The following is a 23,646-nucleotide window of genomic DNA, read 5'->3' on the forward strand; positions in this document are numbered from 1 at the left end:
CGTTTCAGACACCTACTTGCAAGTCACACTCTGGGCAATGCCCCTATCTGGAACTGCTTGTTACAGAAATCTAAATATTCCTATATCCTCATTCCCTCATTTTCTTCCTTTTTAACATTCTCTAATTTTTTTAATCCCTTAATCTCAGAGACATGGGTTGCCGGTATTTCAGTTTGTGTGTCAACATCTGCCTGGCCTCTTTCTCTTTCCTACCCAGTCTATATCCCAGTTTTGACCATATGGATTGTTCTCTCACTGTACTCTTGATTCCCTTTCCCTTTCACTTCTGCTGCCTCACCCACCCAAACTCCCATTTCTATGTCAGTGATACAGTCTGTGACATCTACTATTAGATCCAAGCAGCGAAGCCCTGCGGGAGAATCTCAGACATCTGAGAAAAGTGCCACTACCCAGAGTTCATGGTTTTCAACCTCTGCTGAGCTCTGAGCCCACCAGGAGGTCCGTTTATTCATCCTTGGTCATCTCTTCATCCTTGCTTTCCTGTTTCTCGTTTTGCATTTTGATACCACACATACCATAATTCTCTCAGGCACTTGACTTGAGCTGCTCTTTCTGTCTGCAATGCCTTTCTACCCCCCTTTTCTTTTCTCCCTTTACGTATTTAACTTTTACTGAAAGATTATGTCCTTCATGAAGCTTCCCTGACTACTCAAGTTGGGTTCAGTGTCCCCTTATCAATATACAATACCTGTGTATTGGTTTGCCTTTGTCACCATAATGGGACTTTCTTAGGGGCAGAGACGGCAATTACTTTCACATTTTGTATTCTAGCACAAAGTGTCTAGCACAAAGTGGATGTTTTAGTAAATGGTAGCTAAATGAATCAGTAAAAAAAAAAAAGAAGAGGAATATGGAGCAATGCTGGAATTTAGAGAATTAGAAATACAGAGTTCCTAAATTTCAAAGAAAAGATAGATAAGATGCCATGGATCTAGTCTCCAGAAGGGAAGGTGGTCACAAGGTGGCCGTAGACAGTTTTTACTGAACCATTGGAAATAATGTGAAGAAGAGAGAGGTAAAATGGCCAGATGAACTCATATTTTAAAATAATATGTGGAGAAGAAGGAAAGAAGGATATGAAACAAAAATATGTAGATGTAGGTACAAATCTCACATATAAAAGAGGAATACAGGGATGCTGGGGTGGCTCAGTTGGTTAAGCATCTGACTCTTGATTTCAGCTCAGGTCATGATCTCAGGGTCATGAGATTGAGCCCTGCATTGGGTTCTTTGTTGGGCATTGAGTCTGCTTAAGATTCTCTCTCCCCCTCTACCCCCCATTTTTCACCCTGCATCCCCTGCCCCTGCTCACGGACATGTGCATGCTTTCTCTGTCTCAAAAAAAGGGTGGTGGTGGATGGAATACAGCACTAAGAATAATGAGCTGAGGTTTTGAAAGAGGTTGAGGGTGACCTTTTACATTTTATATGTAGAAGATGAAAACAGCAAGCAAATAATAGATTTTTCTTTTAAATAAACTCACCCCCAGAGAGTAGCTAGCTATACTTGTGATGAGCACAGCATAAAGTATAGAGATGTTGAACCACTAATTTGTGTACCTAAAACTAATGTAACATTGTGTCAGCTATATACACAATGTTAAAAAAAAAAAAAAGGTAAAAAAATACACAAAAATCCTGACCCTACAATTGGATACAGAGAGTAAATGAAAATTCTTGGCTTCCATTGTGTTTCTGACTTCTTTGATAATGAAGAATTATCTATACACAGACTAATAAGACTGGACGTAAGAATAATAATAGGAGAAAATTTAAGCCCAAGAGTAGAGAGGAGATTGTACTGACTGCTCTAAATGAGTTCCCATCTCAGGTTCAAATTCTGAGAAAATGTGTTAATGTCATTGACGAACTGGTAATCTTGAGCCATTGTGGAGAATTTGAAAACTGTTAGAAGGCTGGAGAGGACTAAAGTTCCAAAATTATATATATATATATATATTTCATATATACACAATTTCATATATATATAAACTTATATGCATATATATATACACACATGAACATAGATTCCATAGATTTTAGTGAGCTTGATGCTACCTCCACAGAAGATTCTGGAGATTCTTTTGAAAGAGTCTCCAATACTTACAGAAGGAAAAGATGAGCTGTAAGGGTTACAGGGATTTTCTAAGAATAATTCATTGCAGGTAGCCCAGTTTCTACTTTGGGCAGGGACAGGTTAGGAGAAGCTGAGGCTGTGATGTATCTAGACTCCCATATGGTATTTGACATCATCCATTCTATTATTCCGAGTGTGGGAGCACGTCGGGGTACTGCTCTGTGGTACAGGGCCGGGGATTCAACACCCGAACTCAATCTTAGTTACTAATGGCAGCCCAGGGGGAGTTCTCTCATGGGTTGCTGCTGTTTTTGACCCTGTTCCACTCATCGGTTAACACCTCCTCCTACTTCTCACTCTCAGCCGTCAACCTTGTGGGTCGTTTCACCAAGAAAAAAGAAGAGCCCAAATCAAGCTTGGTCGCTTCTCTGCCAGAGCTGCTAATCTTCCTGTGTGTACTCGTGTACCCTGTCATCCTTTTTGTTCCATTACGTGAACTGTCCGTGTTCCTAGCACTTGTGCGTTGAATACTCTTCATGTCGCCTACTCACTGCTCCAGCAGTAACCTCCTCTCATTCTAGCTTTTCATCTATTTTCCTTCCTCTGTTGGAGAAACATGCTATAAAAACATGCTAGAATAGTATCTCAGCTTACAGACGTGCCATAATGTCATTCATTTAAAAAAAAAAAAAGGCACCATTTCCCCACCCCATGTTCCCTTCAAGCTACCACCCATTTCCTTGCCACCCAATGGCAGAACTTCCCAAAATAGCTGTCTTAAACTCCTTGCCTCCATTTCCTCACCACTCTCTGCCACTCCACTGAGACTACTCTTCGACAAGGTTGTCAGTAACTTCCATGTTGCTAAATCCTGTGGTCACTTCCCAGTCTTCATCTTACTCAACTGTCAGCAACATTTGACCCAGTTGACCAGTCTTTCCTGTTTCAAGCTTTCTTTACCTGGTTTCCGGGAGGCCCCACTCTCCTAAGTTTTCTCCTGCCCTACCTGCTACTCCTTCTCAGTGCCCTGTGCTGGATCCTGCTCCTCTTCCTGACTTGCGGATGCTAACCCCAGGGCTGAGCCTTAGAATCTCTTCTCTGCTTCATTTATACTCATTTTCTAGTTCTTTGCCGATCAATACTATGGCCACTAGCCACAGTCCTGTCATTGTAGAAAGTTCTGTTGGACAGCACTGCTCTGGGTTATTTCATCCACCTAGTCCTGTTAAAAATACTCCCGGAGGCTGATAACTCCCATATTGATTCACCAGTTCCAGCCTCCCCACTTGAACTCCAGTTTGGTATATCCAAGTGTCTCCTTGGTTTCCAAGTCACCTATCAGACTTAGCATAGCTAAAGTAGAACTTTTTCCCCTCCCATCCTGCTCTCCTGTTTGTCTTGTCAGTCACCAAACAGTGCTGTTCTTCACACAGCCTTTAAAAAAACCTTGTGGACTTTTTGGGGTGGGGGGCAGATGGGAAGGAGACTTCCATTCTTAGGGAGAAACAATTCTAGGGGAACAGTTCTTTTTCATCTTTCCACACCTTACTCCAGTCCCTGGCAAGTGGGAATGAGTAACTCTTCTCACTCTTTGTAATAATTTTTAACTTCTCTTGCATTCAGTATCCAATGCATCAAACATAAACTAATCTCAGAGCCCTGGGATGCTTTTCCCAGATGCCCACATGACTCATTTTCTTACTTCATTCAGGCTTCAGCTCAGATATTACCTCTTTAGACATTCTTTGTCACCCTATTGCTATGGAATTGCTATGACAGTAGCATTCCAGTCACTCTGTACCTGCACTCTTTTATTTTTTTATAATGCTTAGCTCTGCCTGACATTACAATATATTTGTTTTCCATCTGTCTGTATATCACTGGAATCCATGAGGGTAGGGAATTTGTTTTTGCTCTGTTCCCAGTGCCAAAAGTAGGAGCCGGCAGGTTGTAAATGTTCCATAAATATTTGTTGAATTAAATGCCATATTAATGAAATTTCTGATGAAATAAAACTAGGAGATATAGCTAATACATTGTCAGGGTTTTGCTTTTTGTATTAGCCATTCATGTTTTATACTTTACCAGGCACTGTATTAGAAAAAGTGAAACTTAAGGGTGCCTGGGTGGCTCAGTTGGTTAAGAGTCCGACTTTGGCTCAGGTCATGATCTCATGGTTTGTGAGTTTAAGCCCCACATTGAACTCTCTGCTGTCAGCTCAGAGCCCACTTTGGATCCTCTGTCTACCTTTCTTTCTCCCCTCCCCCCCCCAAAATAAATATTAAAAATTTTTTAAAAAAAGAAAAAGTGAAACATTATTTTCCTGATGTCATTTATATGACTACAGGTATTTTGTTATGCTTTTCATTTAAGAATATAAAAATTCTGATAATATTAAGAGAAAGTTTTATTTATTTATGACACTATAATAATAGTTGCATTAGAGGCTGAATGTGATAGGGCGCCTGGATGGCTCAGTCGGCTGAGCATCCAACTTTTGATTTCAGCTCACGTCATGATCTCATGGTTCATGAGTTTGAAGCTCATATCTGCCAGCACAGAGCTTCTCCTCTCTCTCTCTCTCTGCCCCACCCTTGCTTGCTCGCTTGCTCTGTCTCTCAAGATAAAATACTTAAAAAAAGAAGTTAAATATGATAGTAATGATGATTTTTAAATTTGGTATTTTAGCTACAAAGTACGAAAAGGAGTAAGACAAGGTCCCTGGTCTTAAAGAATTCATGACCTAGAAGGTAAGACCCTCATAAGTAACTACACGCTGTTTATGTAGTTTGGAAACAGAGGCAAATACATATAATGCCCTAAGGATATCTTCAGTCTAGTTTCCAAAGCTGTATTTGCAAACTTCATGGCCCTCCAGTATCATACAGGATGATAAAGGTCAGAGGCAGCTGGGGGTATGATCGTGGTGGCAGAGGGTGGGGTGTGGTGGAAGGGCACAGCTGACTCTGCTGGCTGATGGAGGTACACTCTTGGACAGAAGGAAACTCCATGGATATCCAAGTGGGGCTGCACAAAATATAGATAAAGAAGCCACCCCAGTTTCGAGTATTAGAGAAGTCCCTCAGCGTGGCCTGAAAGTGCTCCCTGCTAACAAGAGAAACCCGTGGATCAGCTGTCTGTCAGCTTCCACTTCTAGTGGCCATGCTGAGTTACCTGGGTCACCACAGCATCACACGTGGCATAGCCGATGGCTCCGCCTTATAATAGTCAAAACAATTAATAAAACACCATGCTTATGCTCATAAGTTGATTGGTAACTTCCCTTTCTATAATTTTAGAGTTTAAGATATCGGGGTGATTTTTATTAGTTCAGGATGCAGCTGGAGCAGGTACGGAAGGGGTACTGAGACTTCATCCCAGGGCTTTTTCGGTTGATTGAGTGGTTGATGGACTGGCGTCTGGTGCTCGGAGTGGGGCAGTGGGACCGAAATCTAGCCTGTGTGCTTTGCTAGCTGTGTTCCTGATGTGGGGCTGCAGCAGTCTGGGAAAGGATGTCTTTTCCTGCATCACATGAAGCCCTGTGTGGTTGAACAGCTAATCCCGTTTCCTGCAGACTTTATCTTCAAGTGTCCAGAACGGTGTGGTACAAGTACAGTTTGCCAAACTGAAGGGAATTCAAGGAAGTTCTCTAGCTTTGAGCATCTTGAAAGAATTAAAGATCATTCTGATTTAAAAACTTGTGGTTCAAAATAAACGTTCATGGTTGTCTTGTAACTGTATTAAGGAAATATTTTTTATGCCTCTGTCTAGTCAAAGCTATAGAGGAGCGGAAAACTGGTAACTAAACAGAAGCATCTTGCTGCTATACCAGTAGGAGGAATTTATCCTTTAGTATTCTGGAAATAGCCTTCATTGTATTGTACACAAAAGATTAATTCATTTTTAAAAATTCAACAAGGATATGAAATTTAGTGGGAGTTTATTTATTCATTGTTTGGTTTTAGTATTTTTCTGAGTTTTCATAGATCCTCCAGTGCCTTTCACAGTCACAGGAGAGTAGTACCCTGGCTCCCCATGGCATGCAGATGGTGTTCCACTGCCTCCCCGATCCCAGTGCTCAGAAGACTGACCCTGGTCTGCTTCTCCTTCCTTTGTAGTTAACCGGTGATTTCTCTGAGGTTGTAAGGAGTTGGGAGCAGAGGAGGAGGAAGGAGCTGTGACCAAGTCGCCTTGTTCCGATCACGTTCCAACACTCCCTGTCTCAAGATTCCATTCTTGTGTTCTTGAGGTTCAAAGAATCTCTTGGCTTCTTTTACATCAAATATGAAGAATGGCCATTGATTTTTGTGTCAGAGCTTTATTAAAATTATGTGTTTTACTATTACCGTTAACATGTTTGTCTTTTTTCTAATAGGTGAAGTTTTATTCTAAGAATATTTGTTGCACCTGGTTCATGAGCTCAAATCATAAAGACTCTAAATGTTACAGAAGTGTTGAGAGATTGGTAAGTATTTAATGTAATAGATATTAACAGTCAGAATACTTGTTTCAGTGTAACCCTTTGAAACTACATAGTTATTTGACATTAATTAAACCCCAAAATACAAACAACTAACCTTTCTTTTCCTGTAGTAGAGATGGACATATAAATTATGGTGTATTCATACAATGGCATGTTGCACTATGGTTTATAGGACACATAATGTGAAGAGGGAAAAGCAAAAGTTATAAAAGGATACATATAGTATACTAATTATATACATTTTAAAAATAGTTAAAACAATATTGAATATTTTTCTGGCTATAAAAACATGTATAGAAATATTAAACACCTGGGGTGCCTGGGTGGTGTAGTCGGTTAAGCATCCGACTTCGGCTCAGGTCATGATCTCACGGTTCGTGAGTTCGAGCCCCGTGTCGGGCTCTGTGCTGACAGCTCATCTTGGAGCCTGTTTCAGATTCTGTGTCTCCCTCTCTCTCTGACCCTCCCCTGATCACGCTGTCTCTCTCTCTCAAAAAATAAAATAAAACATTAAAAAAAAAAGAAATATTGAACACCAGCTAAGGAGAGGAAGAAGTTGGGTGGGGTGTGGCTTTCCTATACTGTAAGGTTTGATTTCTTTGAACACACGCTCACACACACACAAACTGATCTGAACACAGCATAATGCTTAATACTTGCTGAGCCTTGAATAACCTCATGTTATTCATTCTTTGTACTTCACTGGGTATTCAAAATATTTTTAAAAATCTTTTTAAAATACCATGCAGTCATCTTTTCAGTTGGCATTCAGAATGGCTGAAAAGCATTCAGTGAAATTCAGTATTCCTATTGATGCGTCAGAAGAAATGAATATTTCTTAATGTGCAGAGCAAAAGTGTCCCCTGTCACCCCTACTGATGTTGTTCTGCTAGTGCTTTCTACCACTGTTAAATGGAAGAGTGGAAAGCGTGTGAATGTCAGATAGTAGAATTCAGAATTTTTGTTATTTGTAAATTAGAGGGTTTTATATCTGGAAATTTCAAAAAGAATTAAGAGTTAGTAAGAAGTTTGGATATATGATTACTATATCAAAATAAGTCTACTTCCTATTTGCCTCCTATAAACCTGTCTCTATCCTACTTAGAATGTATAATGGAAACAAAATCCTATTTAGAATAACAGTGAAAACCACAAAACACCCAGGAGCAGACCTAACAAGAAACGTGTAAAATCTAATACGTGAAGTTGCGGCAATTTCCACCACAAGGACATAGAGGATGAATGTGCAAGTGGTGTACGGATGTTCATTGCAGCTCTGTTTATGATAATAAAAACTAGGAATAGCCTCAATCTTCAATAAGAGACTGACTGCATAGTTAATAGTACATCTGTATAATGAAACTCATGTCACATACACCTCTAGCAGGATGCCAGGGAGTAAGGAAGAGTGAAAACATGTCCACAATATCTACGTGAACCAAAACAGATAATAGATCGTTTATATATAAGACCCTATTTATGTAACTGTGTGTGTATTTTAGGGACATTAAAAAACCAGGAATAACTTACATTTCTGCATGGATTATAATGGTTTTGGCTGACCCGGCATCCATCTTGTGCTTTTAGGAAGTGGGATTGAAATAATTTCTTCACTAATTGTCCTACCTAAATATTCATGTTAATTATCATAATTTCTAGAAAATAGACCCTAATTATTACCACGATGCTTAGGTCTGTCAAATTTTTAATATTGCTCAGGTTGCAGTGGGCCGTGCACTTAGTGGTGCCCAGTGAGCCCTGGTGGCAAGCTGCCCTCGCGAAGGGGCTGTTCTGCCTGCTCACAAGTGAACTGGGTCACGGCTCTTCATGCCAGCACTTCCATTGAGTTACATGTGCTGTCAGTACAATATCTGATGAGTTTTAAATATTTCCGGGTTGTTTCCATAAACTTTTTGCTGATCCCATCTGGTAAGATCAAGAAAACACTTGCATCAAAACTTACAGAATGATGTCAACGTCTCCGGGAGAAAACCCTGGGAGCAGAGGGGTAGTACTCGTAGGAGATGGTGCAGGGGACTGTCTTGGTGGCCCAGAAGGTGATATTGTATGGAAAATTCTAAGTGATGAGAAGGCATTGTGTTCTGCTTCAGTTAGCGGTGTTATTTCTGTTTTAGTGGGACACTAAAACTATTTACCTTATGTAAATAATTATGTGCCTTAAAATAATGACAGATTGGGGTGCCTAGGTGGCTCAGTTGGTTAAGCGTCCAACTTTGGCTCAGATCATGATCTCACAGTTTGTGGGTTCGAGCCCCATGTCAGGCTCTGTGCTGACAGCTAGCTCAGAGCCTGGAACCTGCTTCAGATTCTGTATCTCCCTCTCTCTCTGACTCTCCCCTGCTCATGCTGTCTCTCTCTCTCAGAAATTTAAGAAAAAAAAAAAAATCAGTGACAGATGAGGTGAAATAAGTTAATAAAATTAGATAACTATGGACTGAATATAAACTCACTCATATTATTATGTACATATTATGATATGTAATTAATATGTATTATAAATTATAAATTATTTGATGTATTGAATAATTTTACCTTATGAAAGCTTATAGAGAACCAGTATTTATGTAAGAGAGGTTATTGTTGCAATTTTGGGTAAATGAGTAATGTACATTTTTTTTATCCTTTTCTTTTTCCTAGTGATCACTAATACTAAAAACAATGATCTTTATTATGCTAAAGAAGGGATTGTTATTGTAATAATACCTAGAATTATGATGGGGATCCAGGAATTAAATCACTCAGGCCCAGGAATGAACAAGAACCAAAATGTATTAGGAATTTCTTAGGTCTCTCCCTTTCATGTTTGTCTGCTTCTCTTTGTATCCTGCTGGTTCATTTCCACACAGTTGACTTATTCTGAGCCTCAGCCACCTCCTAATGACCATCATATGCCCATATTTATGTGACTTTTCTGCACATCAACTATGTCCCTTAATTCAAATTCCCATGAGAAAGAAAGCAAGCCTGTTTAGCTTACTGCCTCTTTGCAAGCTGCATCCTACAGGTAGCATCTTGCAGCCAGATGTGTGTTGGCTGTTCCTGAATCAGGCGGCTTTGGTTGAGGAGAGATCAGAGGCTGGCCTTGCCCCTTGGCAGTAGGCGTGGTCACATGGTCCACTGCCTTCTCAGCAGGGGCTCTGAGGTGGGCTCCTGCCAACAATATGCATCTTCTTTCATTTAATCTCTTCAGGTTAAAAAGTTTTTAAAGGTTACTGGATGTCTCAAAAGTATCTTTAGCGCTAAGATGAAACTGTTCTGAGATACTTTGGAGATTTTGTTGTGCATGATTTTTCCGTTATAAATAGTTCCACGTTTTTTCCCCTTTATACTGGTGTTTCTCCTCCCTTTTGTCTGCTTTTTGCCTTATTATTTTTCTTCATTTTAAAATGTCACATTGCCCTTTATTTGACTTAAATGTGTAGTAAGAAGTGAAGTGGCATAACTTAAGCTGCTAGAATTCTTTCATTTTTATTTACCTGGTGGTAAATCCTTTTTCCCTCCATTAACTGAACTCTGTGATGTTTGGAACGGGGTGGGGGGGGGGGTGTCACTCATTGTCAATTTCATCACGTGAAAAATATTTTATAGTTTTCAAAGGTCCATTCATATTTTTAAACCATGTAAAGCAAGAATGTTTTATAGGTAATGAGTGTATTTTTATTCTACTGTGAGGCTATTTAGGAAGGCAGGGATCTAACTGAACTGCCACCACTCACTGGTGTGTCTTCTGTGGTGCCATCACTTCCCCTTCTTGGTTACGCTCAGCCATTTCCCACCCGGGTCTAATTTCTGCCATGCAAGAATATTTAAGGGCCCTTGACTAGATCAGAACTGTGTCTGAGAATATTACAGGGTTAAGTACCAATGCCCAATAGTTTAAAGTCAGTTCTTAACTAAAGTTAGAAACAAGCAATCTTAAAAACACCTAGTTTTAAATGTAAGTTTTTATTTCTCTAATCTTTTCTTTTTGTAATCTTTATCTTATAGCTCGGTCATGAGCACCGACAGTAACTCACTGGCACGTGAATTTCTGACGGATGTCAACCGGCTCTGCAATGCTGTGGTCCAGAGGGTGGAGGCCAGGGAGGAGGAGGAAGAGGAGACGCACATGGCAACGCTTGGACATTACCTTGTCCACGGCCGAGGATTTCTGTTACTCACCAAACTCAATTCCATCATCGATCAGGTAACATTTTCATACCAAATACTTTTTTCCTCAGTATATTATAGTTACAGATACATGATTTCTGAGTTCCATGGTTTCTGAGAGTCTCTTTGAAATGGATACTCAAATGGATGGATACTTTTCAAAATGCCTGAAATGTCTTAGATTATAAATGGCCTTAGGATTCCAAGATGGCCTCATCCATGTTACGCTTTTTGTCCCAATATCAGTGTGAGATAACTATGCTTATTACTAGAGATTTAAGATTATGATTTAGAAACATTTTGAATTCGCACTTTCAGTAGATGCTAGATATATTTTTTGAAAAGTTTAGTGTAAATTATATTTAGAGAGCTTACTAATTCTTGGGTGAAAGTAGAGAATGCTTTGTGTAAACCATTAATTATTGGGTCCTTTAGCTTGTATACATCTTGTTTTTTGTAACTTACTGTGTTTGCTTAAAGTATGGTCTGAACATACAGCATTTTGCTGTTTCCTTATTATAGAATTAACAGAACTTTAAAACTAGTTGGGAGATGGAGATGTCCTCCAATCTTTTTTAAAAAAATTTAAAAGGTTTCATTTTTCAGAGACAGAGACAGAGCATGAGGGGGCAGGGGCAGGAGAGAGAGACACACAGAATCCAAAGCAGGCTCCATGCTCTGAGTTGTCAGCACAGAGCCTGACGTGGGGCTCAAACCCACAAACCCTGAGATCATGACCTGAGCTGAAGTTGGACACTTTACCGACTGAGCCACCCAGGTGCCCCCAATCTTCTTTTATCAATGAAAAACTTAGGTGCAGAAACATTAAGTAAGTCAGACAGGGTTAACTTGAAGCCCAAATGTGATTTATATGTTTGCTTTGTTTTAATAGAAAACAAATATGTATTTTGTGAAAGAAAAATTTCACTGTCTGCTTTCAGGGGACTAACTAATGTAGTTAGATAATATTTCAATTAACTTGAAAAGATAATAAGGTCCCTATAGCACCAATATGACAGACATTTTTAAACACTGATAAATGTTACTGGCTTTAGATATAAACTTAACCATTGTTAAAATTTCTTTGCTATAAAGGCACTTTGTTAATAAATATGTATATTGGATAAATACAGATACTAAAATTAAGCAGTGCAATGCCTCTGTTCTGACAAGAAGCTAAGGAGCCTAACAGATATGTATCAGGGAGTATTTGTTCACTGTGGTGTCTGCCTGTCATGAAATTTTCCAGAATATCAAGTTTATATATTTTTATTCCCTTTCATGAATTTTATTTATTAAATGCATGATTACATATAATTTAATTTTTGTATTTTGTATGATTTTTTCATGAATAGATTTAAAAATTAGAAAAAATTATTTGTTAGATCATGTGTAATGATTTTTATTTCAAAATTTGCTGATATCATAAGCCTATCATACTGTTCATTTTCTTACCCCACATTACAACAATTCAGTGCTTTCTTTTTCTTTTAAAGATATATAAATAGCATCAGAAATACCGAATACCCAGGAATAGTTCTAATGAAAGATGTGCAGATTTCTACACAAAATTCTATAAAACATTATTGAGAGAAACTAAAGAAGACCCAAATAAATGTAGGACTTCATAATTTTCATGTATTGGAAAAGTCATTAGTATAAGGATACTTTTTGTCTCCAAAATGATATATAGATTCCAACATAATCCTAATCAAAAATCTCAGTAGGTTTTTAATGTAAGCTGTATTAAGATACAGTCCACATATCCTAGAATCCATCCATTTCATGTGTATAACAGATATGCGCAGCCATCACCACTCAGTTTTAGGACATTTCATCACCTCCAGCAGGGACCTGGTTCCTTTTAGCTGTCACTCCCCTATCCTTCCCATCCCCCACGGCCCTTAGCAAACACTGATCTACTTTCTATTTCTATAGATTATATGGTTTCTCTTTTAAGTCATGAAATACATTTTCATGTATTATTAAGTGACTGAAATCACTCAAGTCATAATTCCAACAATATTTTTTCCTAGGGTATTATCTTGTGTTCCCTCTTCCCCATCATTCACTTTTGGAATATCTATAGTGATGGCAGTGGGAACAGTAGAAGTAGAAGTAGGGAGCAAATAAATAGCCCTTAAAAAGTAGTGCGTATCTGGGCTCCTGGGTGGCTCAGTCGGCTAAGCATCTGACTTTAGCTCAGGTCATGATTTCACAGTCCATGGGTTAGAGCCCTGCATCGGGCTCTGTGCTGACAGCTTAGAGCCTGGAGCCTGTTTCAGAGTCTGTATCTCCCTCTCTCTGCCCCTCCCCCACTCGCACTCTGTTTCTCTCTTAAAAATAAGTAAACATTAATTTTTTTTTAATTTTTAAAAATTAAAAAATATGGCTTGTCAACACTTAATTATTTAAAAAATTTTTAATATTTTATTTACCTCTGAGAGAGCGAGAGATACACAGAGACAGAGAGACAGAGAGACAGCATGAGCAGGGGAGGGTCAGAGAGACAGGGAGATACAAAATCTGAAGCAGGCTCCAGACTCTGAGCTAGCTGTCAGCACAAAGCCTGACGCGGGGCTTGAACCCACAAACTGAGATCATGACCTGAGTCAAAGTCAGATGCTTAACTGACTGAGCCACCCAGGGACTCCTGTAATTTCTAACATCTAAGTGTAGTTTTGCTTTTCTAGAACTTCATATAAATGGAATCGTGTAGCATGTACTCTTGTGTCTCTGAGCTTCACCCGTTATTGTGTGAATCATTAGTTCACTATGTGTTGTTTCTCGTTGATATTCTGTTGTGTGGATATACTACAATTTGACCTTTCGCCTGTTGTTTAACCATTTGGCTTTTGTTTCCCTTTGGCTATTATAAATAGAGCTGCTGTGAACATCCTTAAAAAAGCCTTTGTGTGAATATATTTTCATTTTTTCCAGAGTATATATCTAGGCATACAATTGCTGTGTCGAAGGGTAGGTGTTTAACTTCATAAGGAAGTGCCAAACACTTTTTTCAAAGTGGTTGTACCACTTTTCATGCTCACCAGCAAGGTATGCGAATTCTTATCATTCCGCATCCTCTCTGATATTTGGCATTGCCAGTCTGTGTAATACTAGCCATCCTATGTGAACGTGAACTAGTATCTCACTGTGATTTTAATTTGCATTTCCCTGAAAACTAATGATGCTGAGTGCTATTTTATGTGTTGTGTTCACTAGCCATTTGTGTACCTTCTGTTGAATGTCTGTTTAAATTTTGTGCCCATTTTAAAGTCCAGTTATTTGTTTAGTATCCAGTTGCAGGGTTTTTTGTTGTTTTTTTAGTGTATTCTGGATACAAGTTTTTGTTGGATTACAAATATGTTCTTTGTGGCTTGCGTTTTCTTTTTTTTCTTTTTTTTTTTTTTTTTTGCCGTTCACTGTTTTTGTTTTTCAAATAGTTTATTGTCAAATTAGTTTCCACATAACTTGCGTTTTCTTTTCTTTTTAAATTTTTTAATGTTTTATTTATTTCTGAGAGCGAGAGAGAGAGAGAGTAGGGGAGGGTCAGAGAGGGAGACACAGAATCTGAAACAGGCTCCAGGCTCTGAGCTGGCAGCACAGAGCCCAACGCAGGGCTCGAACCCACAAACTGAGAGATCATGACCTGAGCCAAAGTCGTACGCTTAACCGACTGAGCCACCCAGGTGCCCCGCCTTTTCATTTCTTAACAGTACCTTTAGAACAGCAGGGTTTTTTGTGTGAATAGTGTGTTTTATATCCTGTCTAAGAAATCCTTATTTTGCATCTCAAAATCGCAAAGATATTCTGTTTTTTTTTTTTTTTTTTTTTCTAGAAGATGTTAGTATTTTTACTTTGAGGTCTGTAAGCCATACTGAATTAATGTTAGTGTATGGTGTGAGGCAGGAGCTATGATGAGTTCCTCCCCCTCCTCCCTGTGTAGTTACCCAGTTTTTCCAGCAACGTTTCTTCTTAAGAGTCTGCTCTTTCCCCCAGTAAGTGACCTTGGCACCTATGTGAAAAATCAGTTGACCATTTATGTGGGGCTTATTTCTAGACTCTTCTGTTCCACTTATCTGTCACCTGTTCTTTCACTGATACCAGTGGGTTACTGTGGGCTTTATAATATCTCTAGAAATTAGGCCATATAAGTTCTTCAATGTGGTCTTCATTTTCAAGAATGTTTGACTGTTCTAGGTCCTTTGCATCTCCATATACATTTTAGAAGTAGCTTATTCTACAGAAATGCTTGGTAGGGTTTCAGCTGTGATCACATTGAATTGAAAAACCAGTTTGGAGAGAATTGACAGCAATGTTGAGTTTCTCAGTCTATCCGCATGGTGTAAGTATCTGTTTATTTGAGTCTTCTCTATTTGCCCTGCAATATTTTTTTGGTTTTCAGTGTAGAAGTCTTGTATATTTTTTGGTAAATTTATTCTGAATATTATTTTTGATGTTATTGTAGGTTGCCTTAAAAATTTTTATTTTCTGTCATTTGTTGCTCATAGAAATATAAGTGATTTTTGTACATTGACCTTGCATCTTGTGCCTCTGCTAAATTCACTTATTTGTATTTATTTTGAAAATTTTCTGTAGATTCCTTAGGGTTTTCTACGTACACAATCATGTCATCTGTAAACAATAGCAATTTCACTTATTTTGCAATTTGCATACCTTTTATTTCATTTCCTTGCCTTTTGCACTGGCTCCTAGTACAAAAGCAGGTGGGAGTGATGAGAGTGGACATCCTGCCTTATGCCGACCTTAGAGAGAAAACATTCAGTATTTTCATGAAACATGATGTTAGCTCTAGGTTTTTCTTAGATGCCTTTTATCAGAAGGAGGGAGTTCTCATCTATTTCCAGTCTGTTAGAGTTTTTATCCTGAATGGATATTGGGTTTTTTCAGTGCCTTTTGTGAATCTATTGAGGCTATCATATTTTTTTTGAATTCCGTTAGTTTGAGTGAATCACACTGATGGTTTCTAAATGTTGAAACCATCATGTGCATTCCTGGGATAAGCCCCGTGTAGTCATGATCTTTTATACACAGACACGTTAATCTGTTTATTTGGGAAAAATATAGTCTGCTTAAGTAGCAAAAATATATTCTTTTCAATGGTTAAAGGTGGCATAGTTGAAGTTTATATGCAGATATTTACAAGTTTTTTTTAAAGAAAATTTGTCCAGCCCAAAAAGTAAGAGTTATCCTAGATTTTAATCTTGGCACCAGTGTTACTGAGATGAGTGACTTCTTCAGATCTCTGTAGCCTTATTGGTGATATAAATACATCGCGCTGGATGACTTAAAAGGCCTATTCCAACATAAATTGCTATTTGTTTTCATATAACATTTGATAATAATGGTTTCTGATTTCTTCTATTCCCTGGTTATAAATATAAATAGCTTAATTTGGATTAATGAAGAGAAAACTACAATGATTTATTACCAACACAAATGTATAAATACAACTTTTTAAAACGTCAATATATAAATTTCCATACCTATCCACACTTTATGAATGCTCTATAAAGTTTTTACTTATTTTGCTGAGTAAAATATGAAGTTTTACTGGAGGAGGTTATATATTTATGAACAAAACACTTTAAAAATTATAATAGGTTTGGAGTGCCTGGGTGGCTCAGTCGGTTAAGCATCCGACTTTCGGTTTTGGCTCAGGTCATGATCTCACAGTTCATGAGATCAAGCCCCATGTGGGGCTCTGGGCTGATAGGGTAGAGCCTTCTTGGGATTCTCTCTCTCTCTGTCTCTCTCTCTCTCTGTCTCTCTCTCTCTCTGTCTCTCTCTGTCTCTGTCTCTCTGTCTCTCTCTCTCTCTCCCCCTCTTCCTCTCCCTCTCCCTCTTTTTCTGCCTCTCTTCAGCTTGTGCATATGCAGTCTCTTTCACAAAATAAATAAACCTAAAAGAAATTGTAATAGTTTTCTTTAATCTTCAGCTGTTTTCTGTGTAAGAGAGTACTTTCTTCTTCCTAAATGTTTGTAGTATTATCACTTTAATATATAGTACTACATATACTATCTATCATTGTAATATATAAAATAAGTATAATAGAGAAACATGAGACCTTTAGAAGTATGGCTACACAATTCGTTCACTGGTTTATTCAGCAGACCATGAAGTACCTACCAAATGCCAGCATCTCTGCTAGATGTAGAGCTAAAAAAAAAGAGAGACTGTCTTTACCAGGACCTCTTAGCTTTTGAAGAGATGGACAGATTGAAAAAAGCAATGATGACAAAACAGTGTGGAAGTATTTGGGGAGTGCAGAGGAGCGGGTCATGAGGAAATGCTTCTTAGAGAGAAATTGGTATCTCGAAGTAGAGATTGGCAATTAAAAGAGGGAGGAAGCATTAGGCCAGAGAAACTGCAAATGTAGACCCTGGTAGCTAGAGGAGAAAGAACACATTCACTGCCCTAGTAGTAGTTTAGAGGAGTTAGAACAAAGGTTGCGTGTGTGGTGTTGGCGACTGAAGAGACTGGAAGGCAGGGGCCGCGTAATGGAAAGCCTTGTCTGCCACATCAGAGACTTAAGTTTATTCTGAAAACACTGGGGAGGGTTTTCAGCAAGAAAATGGGCAATGAAAATTATTCTTTAGGTTTGATATGTAAGTCTTTGGTAATATTCATTAGTAAGAGTTATTTCAGTAAGAAAATAAGACAAACTTTTAAAGCTAGTAAAGGTAATAATAGTCAACTTTAGTTTGCTACATCTAGGTCTACAGATTCTCTTTATATACACATGTCATGATTTATGTATGCATGATTAGTTTGGTAGGAATGAGGGTGTAGGGGGGTGCTGGTATGCCTACTTCTTGGAGTAGTGAGAGTATCCGCTTAGCCACTAGACAGTGGAGCTAGCCACAGAGAGTAGGGAATCCAATGAGTTATCTCCCTTTACACCCAGGAGCAATGACCGTATCAATTGATTGCTGTGTAACAAACCACATTCCAAAATCTTAGTGGCACAAAACAGCAATGATTAATTTGCTTGTGCTTCTGTGAGTTGGAAGTAGAGGTAGGCTCAGCTGGGACCCCCACCTCTGCTTCTCACAATGTCCACTGGGCTCACCTCTGAATGTGCAGTCTGTTGGCGGAAGACCAGGGGCTGTTGGATGGGCCTGCTGGCCTGGCTGCCTCAGTTCTCGTCCACATGGCCTCTCATGTTTCAGGAGGCGAGACTTGGCTTCTTGACATGTTTGTGGCAGCATTCCAAGAGGGTGAGAAGAGAAGCTGTGGTGTGTCACATAACATCACTTCTGCCACATTCTCTTGGTCAAAGCAAGTCCCAGGCCAGCCCAGAGTTAAGGGATGGAAACATAGACTCCATCATTTCAGGGGAAGATCATCTGTGGCCACACTGTGTCTACCATAGTCCCCTCGCTGGCCACAGTGATTAGCATTCCTCCCACATTCCGTCTCTCTCAGGACTCTCAGAATATCATCCCATCATGGCATCAGGCTTGAAGTTGATGATCTCATGATATGGGTCAGTTCTGGATGCAGATGAGGCTTCCAGGTGCAGTGCGTAGTTACCATTGAACATAAGAGCCACACTCAGCCATGTACAATGATGAGGAGGGACAAGTTAACCACATTAGATGCCTGCATTTGGAAAGGAGAGTGACCAGAGGCACATAGCAGTCACGGATCCCCTGAACTCCTGTCAGGCCTGTGTTGCCTATTCTTGGGCAGGGGATGGTTCTTCCCCATCCTGCGGTTCTCCACGACTCTCGGCTCCATCCTCTGAGGCATCTTCTCATTTCCGTAAGACGTAGTTCATAATGTGCAGCTTTCTCACCCGCTTCGCTCCTGGAGAGAAGTGGGGGCCCAGTGAGCTCTCTTCATTTTGAACTGTCTCTGTTCCTTTTAGTCCAAACTGTTGGTATTTTTTTTTTTTTTTTACTAATAGAAATTTCTTAAAAAATGTAATGGGTCTTCTCTGAATTTTAATGGTGTTCACTGCATCCCCCAGAAGCCACATCTAGAGCTGTTTTTGAGACAGAGCCCTCTACTTTGGGTATGCAAAGCTTGTATGGAGTAATGGTCGCAGGATTCTGAGTGGGACTTCTGTCTAGCTGATAACCTTTACTAGGTGCTGCCCAGAGTCTTAACAAAGAGTAATGTAGCCATTTTATCACCATTCTTTGCTGGCAGGGAAAGAGGAAAGACACCAGGGACTGGCTGGGTAAACTGTGGCCTGCAGACCAAAATCCTGCCACCAGCGATCTGGTTTTGGGCAGCCCACAAGCTAAGAATAGTTTTTGCATTTTTAAAGAGTTGTTAAAAGAAACAGAAGAATATGCAGTAGAGATCGTATATGACTCAAAAAGCCTAAGATGTTTACCATCTGGTCCTTTAAAAAAAAAAGATTGCAACCCCTGTTATAATTCAAGAAAAACTATGAGCGTAATGTTTGACATCAACGGGAAAAAGCAGTATGTTTAGCTATCCTGAGATAGCAAAAACATTTGGCAAAATTAATCCATTCTTAACAGAAACTCAAAAAATAGATTTAGAGAGTGTCATATGCTAAGAGTAGAAAAACCAATAATATTTTTGGGGAAAAGTTCCACAGTAGAATCAGTAGAAAAATAACTCTTCATGATTATTTCTGTTTGATATCATGTTTTAAAAACATGCAGTAGTGAAGTAGAATATGAAAGTAATGGCAAGTAAATGTGAGAAAGGTGGAGCAATAAAAATGCCATTCTTAAGCGATACATACGGAAAAATCCGAAAGATCATTGTTTCCTTTAGGTACTGCTATACAGCTAGAAAAGAAAAGAAAAAAGATTCTGTTTACAGTACTAATAAATTAATTTTCTTATATATGTGTGTGTACACATATATATTAGAAATAATTATAACACTCTGGCAGAAGAAATAAAGGACTCTACATATATTTCTGCTTATGTCTGGAATATTAAATTTTATTAGCATGTCAAAGTGCTGATTTAAAGTAATACCATTAATACCAATTAAAATAACTCCAATAGTCTTCCATCACATTCTGAATACAATCCAAGCTCTAAGCTTACCCTGTCATCCCAGGGTCCTCGAACCCCACTTATCTGGTACCCGCCTGCCTTTGCGGCTTGCTGGACATCCGTCTGGCTTGCCATCTCAGCCCTTCCCCTGACTCGTCTCCCTTTCTCCCCCATCCGGCCACCATTACTTCTGAATGACTAGGGTAGGCAATTAATATTCCTGTATAAACACTTGAATTGTAAAAGAACAGTGCCTGAAACCTGGTAGATACTTGAAATATGTTTCTTGAATTGAAGTAAAAATGTACAGCTGCATGAGAGTGATTTTCCTGTTTATTATTGCTATGGGGAATTTAAAAAGACATGTTACAGTCATTTTCCCTGCAGAAGGAGAAACATAAAAATATAAGTATTAAATGAGGAGGGGTATCATTTCGGTAGATTGGACAGTCCAGGAATAGCCAGGAAATGGATCTGTTTATAGCATGTGTTGCCTAATAGGACATATTGAGAACTCTCCACTTGGTTGATGTTAGGGAACACCCCATTCCTCTGGACACTGTGACTAATTAGGACCTTGGGAGAGAAAATCAGAGCTTGGTTTGAAATAGAGGGTTGCACGCTCTTGTTTGCCAGGATGCCTGGAAATAAGAGAAAATGATTTTATGACTTGCAAAAGGTTGGAATTACATGTGTGGTTTCTTTGGAACTCGACAGGATAAGTAAATCTGGAAATATGCAAAACTAGAAAAGTAAGAGGTCCAATGAATTACCAAGAGATTCCCCAGTGATGAATTGTGTTAGAAATTATTGTGATTGAATGAAGTCAAGAATTATTCAGTCACTGTTCTATTGGGCCACGGGGAGCCGAGAAGTGTCCTCCTCAGGAATACACTTCCAGCAGAAGTGGCAAAAACCAAAAGCCCACACTTGCTTCACCCTCATTCTTTTGAAGGACCCATGGTTCCCAAGAACTAATCCACTTGGTGAAATGGGGGCACAGGCATCCAGCCTGGAGGGAGCACAGTAAACTTGCGTTGGTGTGGGACGAAAAGCATCACAAAGGAGGTTTCGCTGGGGCTGGGCCTTGAAGGTAGTGAGGGGCCCCTTAACTAAGTGGGAAGGAGTGAGAGTAATTCCAGACTGTGTGTCATGCCAAGGCCGGGAGGCAGGAGACCCTGTTCACATAGCGATGAGGATTCGCCAGTGTACTGTCATGGAGCAAGGGCTGGGGCACTTCACACACTCCTAAGGTTTCCGTAAGCCCTATTAGAATGCTACTAGTTCATCCACTAAAGATAAATACTCACATTAGGAGGACTCTACAGGAATGATACACCCAAAATTGGTTTACATTTTTTTTTAAAAAACTTTTTATGTTTTATTTATTTCTGAGAGAGAGAGAGAGCGGGCAGGGGAGGGTCAGAGAGAGAGGGAGACAGAATCGGAAGCAGGCTCCAGGCTCTGAGCTAGCTGTCAGCACAGAGCCTGACGTGGGGCTCGAACCCACGAACCATGAGATCATAACCTGAGCTGAAGTCAGACGCTTAACTGACTGAGCCACCCAGGTGCCCCTGGTTTACATTTTTTTAAAGACCATTCTATACACAGGTAACTCCACACTCCTTCACAGGGCCCACAGGCCACATTAGATCTTGCCCTCTCCTCCTGGCCAATCTACACCCTCTCGCCTCATCTCCTAGGGCTCCCTGGCTTGATGCACTCCAGCGATATTGGCCTGCTTTCTGTTCTGTGAAATAGCAGAGCTCATTCCTGACCTTTTAGATGCTTCCAAGAGTCCTTTTCCTCCAAATCTTTGAATGGATTCCTTCTTCTCTTCATTTAAGTATCTACTCAAGTGGCCTGTTGCTCTATAATCCCTGTTGTGTTAATTTTCTTCATAGCACTGTATTCTGTCTGGGAATTTTTTTTTTAATTTATATTTTATTTATTTCTGAGAGACAGAGAGAGAGCACATGAGCAAGCAGGGGAGGGTCAGAGAGAGAGGGAGACACAGAATCTGAAACAGGCTCCAGGCTCTGAGCTGGCTGTCAGCACAGAGCCTGACGCGGGGCTCAAACCCACAAACTGTGAGATCATGACCTGAGCCAAAGTCGGATGGGTATCCGACTGAGCCACCAGGTGCCCCTGTCTGGGAATTTTCTTATTTGTACCCATTACTTCCATCTCCCCTGCATGAGCATCAGCTTTGTGAGGAGGTGGATATTATCTTCACCACTCCATCCAAAGTGTCTGCCCCATGGTAGGGGCTCAATACATTTTTGCCGATTGAATAATAGAGGAAGACTGGAATTCAGACTTGAACAGTTCAGCAAATTGATTGCTGTACCACAAGTAAATCTGGAACATGAATGTAGCTTTCCTGAGGAGGGGATTAGATAAGGCTCTCCACGGAGGGGCTAAAGGCTTGCCTGAAGAATGAGTTGGCATTTGGCTGATGGGAGGATGGTAGTGAACAACTGGAAGATCAGTGCATGTGAGGCAGACATATTGGGGAGTACAGACCAGTGGTGTTTAGGAAACCCTTCGTAGCTGGACATGTGGGGTTGGGTCAGGTGTGGTGGTGGGAGCTGACACTGGACAAGTCAATAGGAATCATGTCATGAAGGGTCTTCTGAGCCCGAAAAGAAGTTCAGCTTTTACTTTTGAAGTATTTTTGAGCCTTTCCATAAGCAGGGCCCCAGAAGGAATAGTCTGAATACTGTGTCTCTGCTTTTCTCATTTCTTTCAACCCTCAGCCTGTTGCAATCTGACTTGTACCCTTATCACCACATTAATGTTGCCTTTGCTAAGGTTGCCAGTGACCCTCTACTTAATAAATGCTTTTCTGCCATCATTTTATACTACTAAAGAACAACAGCTCTTGACCTGGTTTACTCTCCTCTCTCCTGAACTGCTCTCTTCCCTTGATTTCTCTTGTTCTACATTTCTTTGGGGGCACTACTTCTCAGACTCCTTTACAGACGTCTTTCTCTCCAGCACTTTCTTCATTCTGGAAAGGTTGAGAGTTCCATAGCCATCCATCCACTCTTGTCATCCTGCATACTCTCCTTAGGAAATCTCCTGTGCCCTTGACTTCTGCCTCAGGGACTCCCGGGTCTTGTTATGTACTTCACATCTTTTTCTTAAGTTCCAGATCTATCTATGCAGTCACCTTGTTGCCTAAACCAGACTTCTCCAAGTTCTTTCAGATCTTTTTTACCCCTTCACACTCCATAGATAACCAACTACAAGTCATTTCAGGTTTTCCTTGCAGTTTCTCAAACATGTCTCCTTTTCAGTTTTATTTTACTGTCAGAGCATTTCCGTTTATCATTCTCTCGCGTCTGGATTATTGTTTTTCCTGGCTGCTAAACCCTGATCAACCCCTGTCCCTCCCTGCCCCAATTCGGTCCTCTATACGGTGGCTAGAGGGGTCTTTCTAACAAGCAAATCTGATTATACCTCTGTGACTCCCTGCCCACTGACTAAAGTGAGGAATTTAAACTTCATTTGTCAATTCCTTTACTGCCCATGTCCTGTGTCCAGACTAGCTCTCTGCCTCCGGCCCCACTTCCATACTTCTGACTGGTAATGATCGCTCTTTTTTCTGATCTCCTACACCAAATATCTATGCCACACCCGGGTGCTTACTTATGCTACATGCCTTCTATTGTTCTTTAACTGTTTGTGTGTATGTATTTTATGGACCAAATGAGGGGAGCTTCTCCAGGGCTTGGACCATATCCTCCAAAAAGGGTAAGACAGTTAGTGCTGTGGACATAGTGTGCAATTGATACATATTTATTCTATTACCTTCACTAATAAGTCTTTCTCTCTTTGTAGATATTATTTATTAATAATGTCAGTTTCTCCTTTTAAAAT

At 39.8% G+C, this 23,646-nt stretch overlaps 1 protein-coding gene across 2 annotated transcripts in view; it reads left to right on the top strand.

Moving 5' to 3' along the window:
* LYST (lysosomal trafficking regulator) overlaps window positions 1-23,646 on the top strand; it is a 170,490-nt gene that overhangs the window by 19,308 nt on the left and 127,536 nt on the right. For both annotated transcript variants that reach the window (XM_039247155.1, XM_039247156.1), the window contains exons 2-3: window positions 6,473-6,562; window positions 10,589-10,787. In XM_039247155.1, the coding sequence (XP_039103086.1) occupies window positions 10,596-10,787 (192 nt within the window). In that variant the 5' untranslated portion in view covers window positions 6,473-6,562; window positions 10,589-10,595. The remainder of the gene's footprint in view (window positions 1-6,472; window positions 6,563-10,588; window positions 10,788-23,646) is intronic.

Source organism: Hyaena hyaena, unplaced genomic scaffold (genome assembly GCF_003009895.1).
Source record: "Hyaena hyaena isolate Hyena2069 unplaced genomic scaffold, ASM300989v1 scaffold_288, whole genome shotgun sequence".
NCBI classification, from domain to species: domain Eukaryota; kingdom Metazoa; phylum Chordata; class Mammalia; order Carnivora; family Hyaenidae; genus Hyaena; species Hyaena hyaena.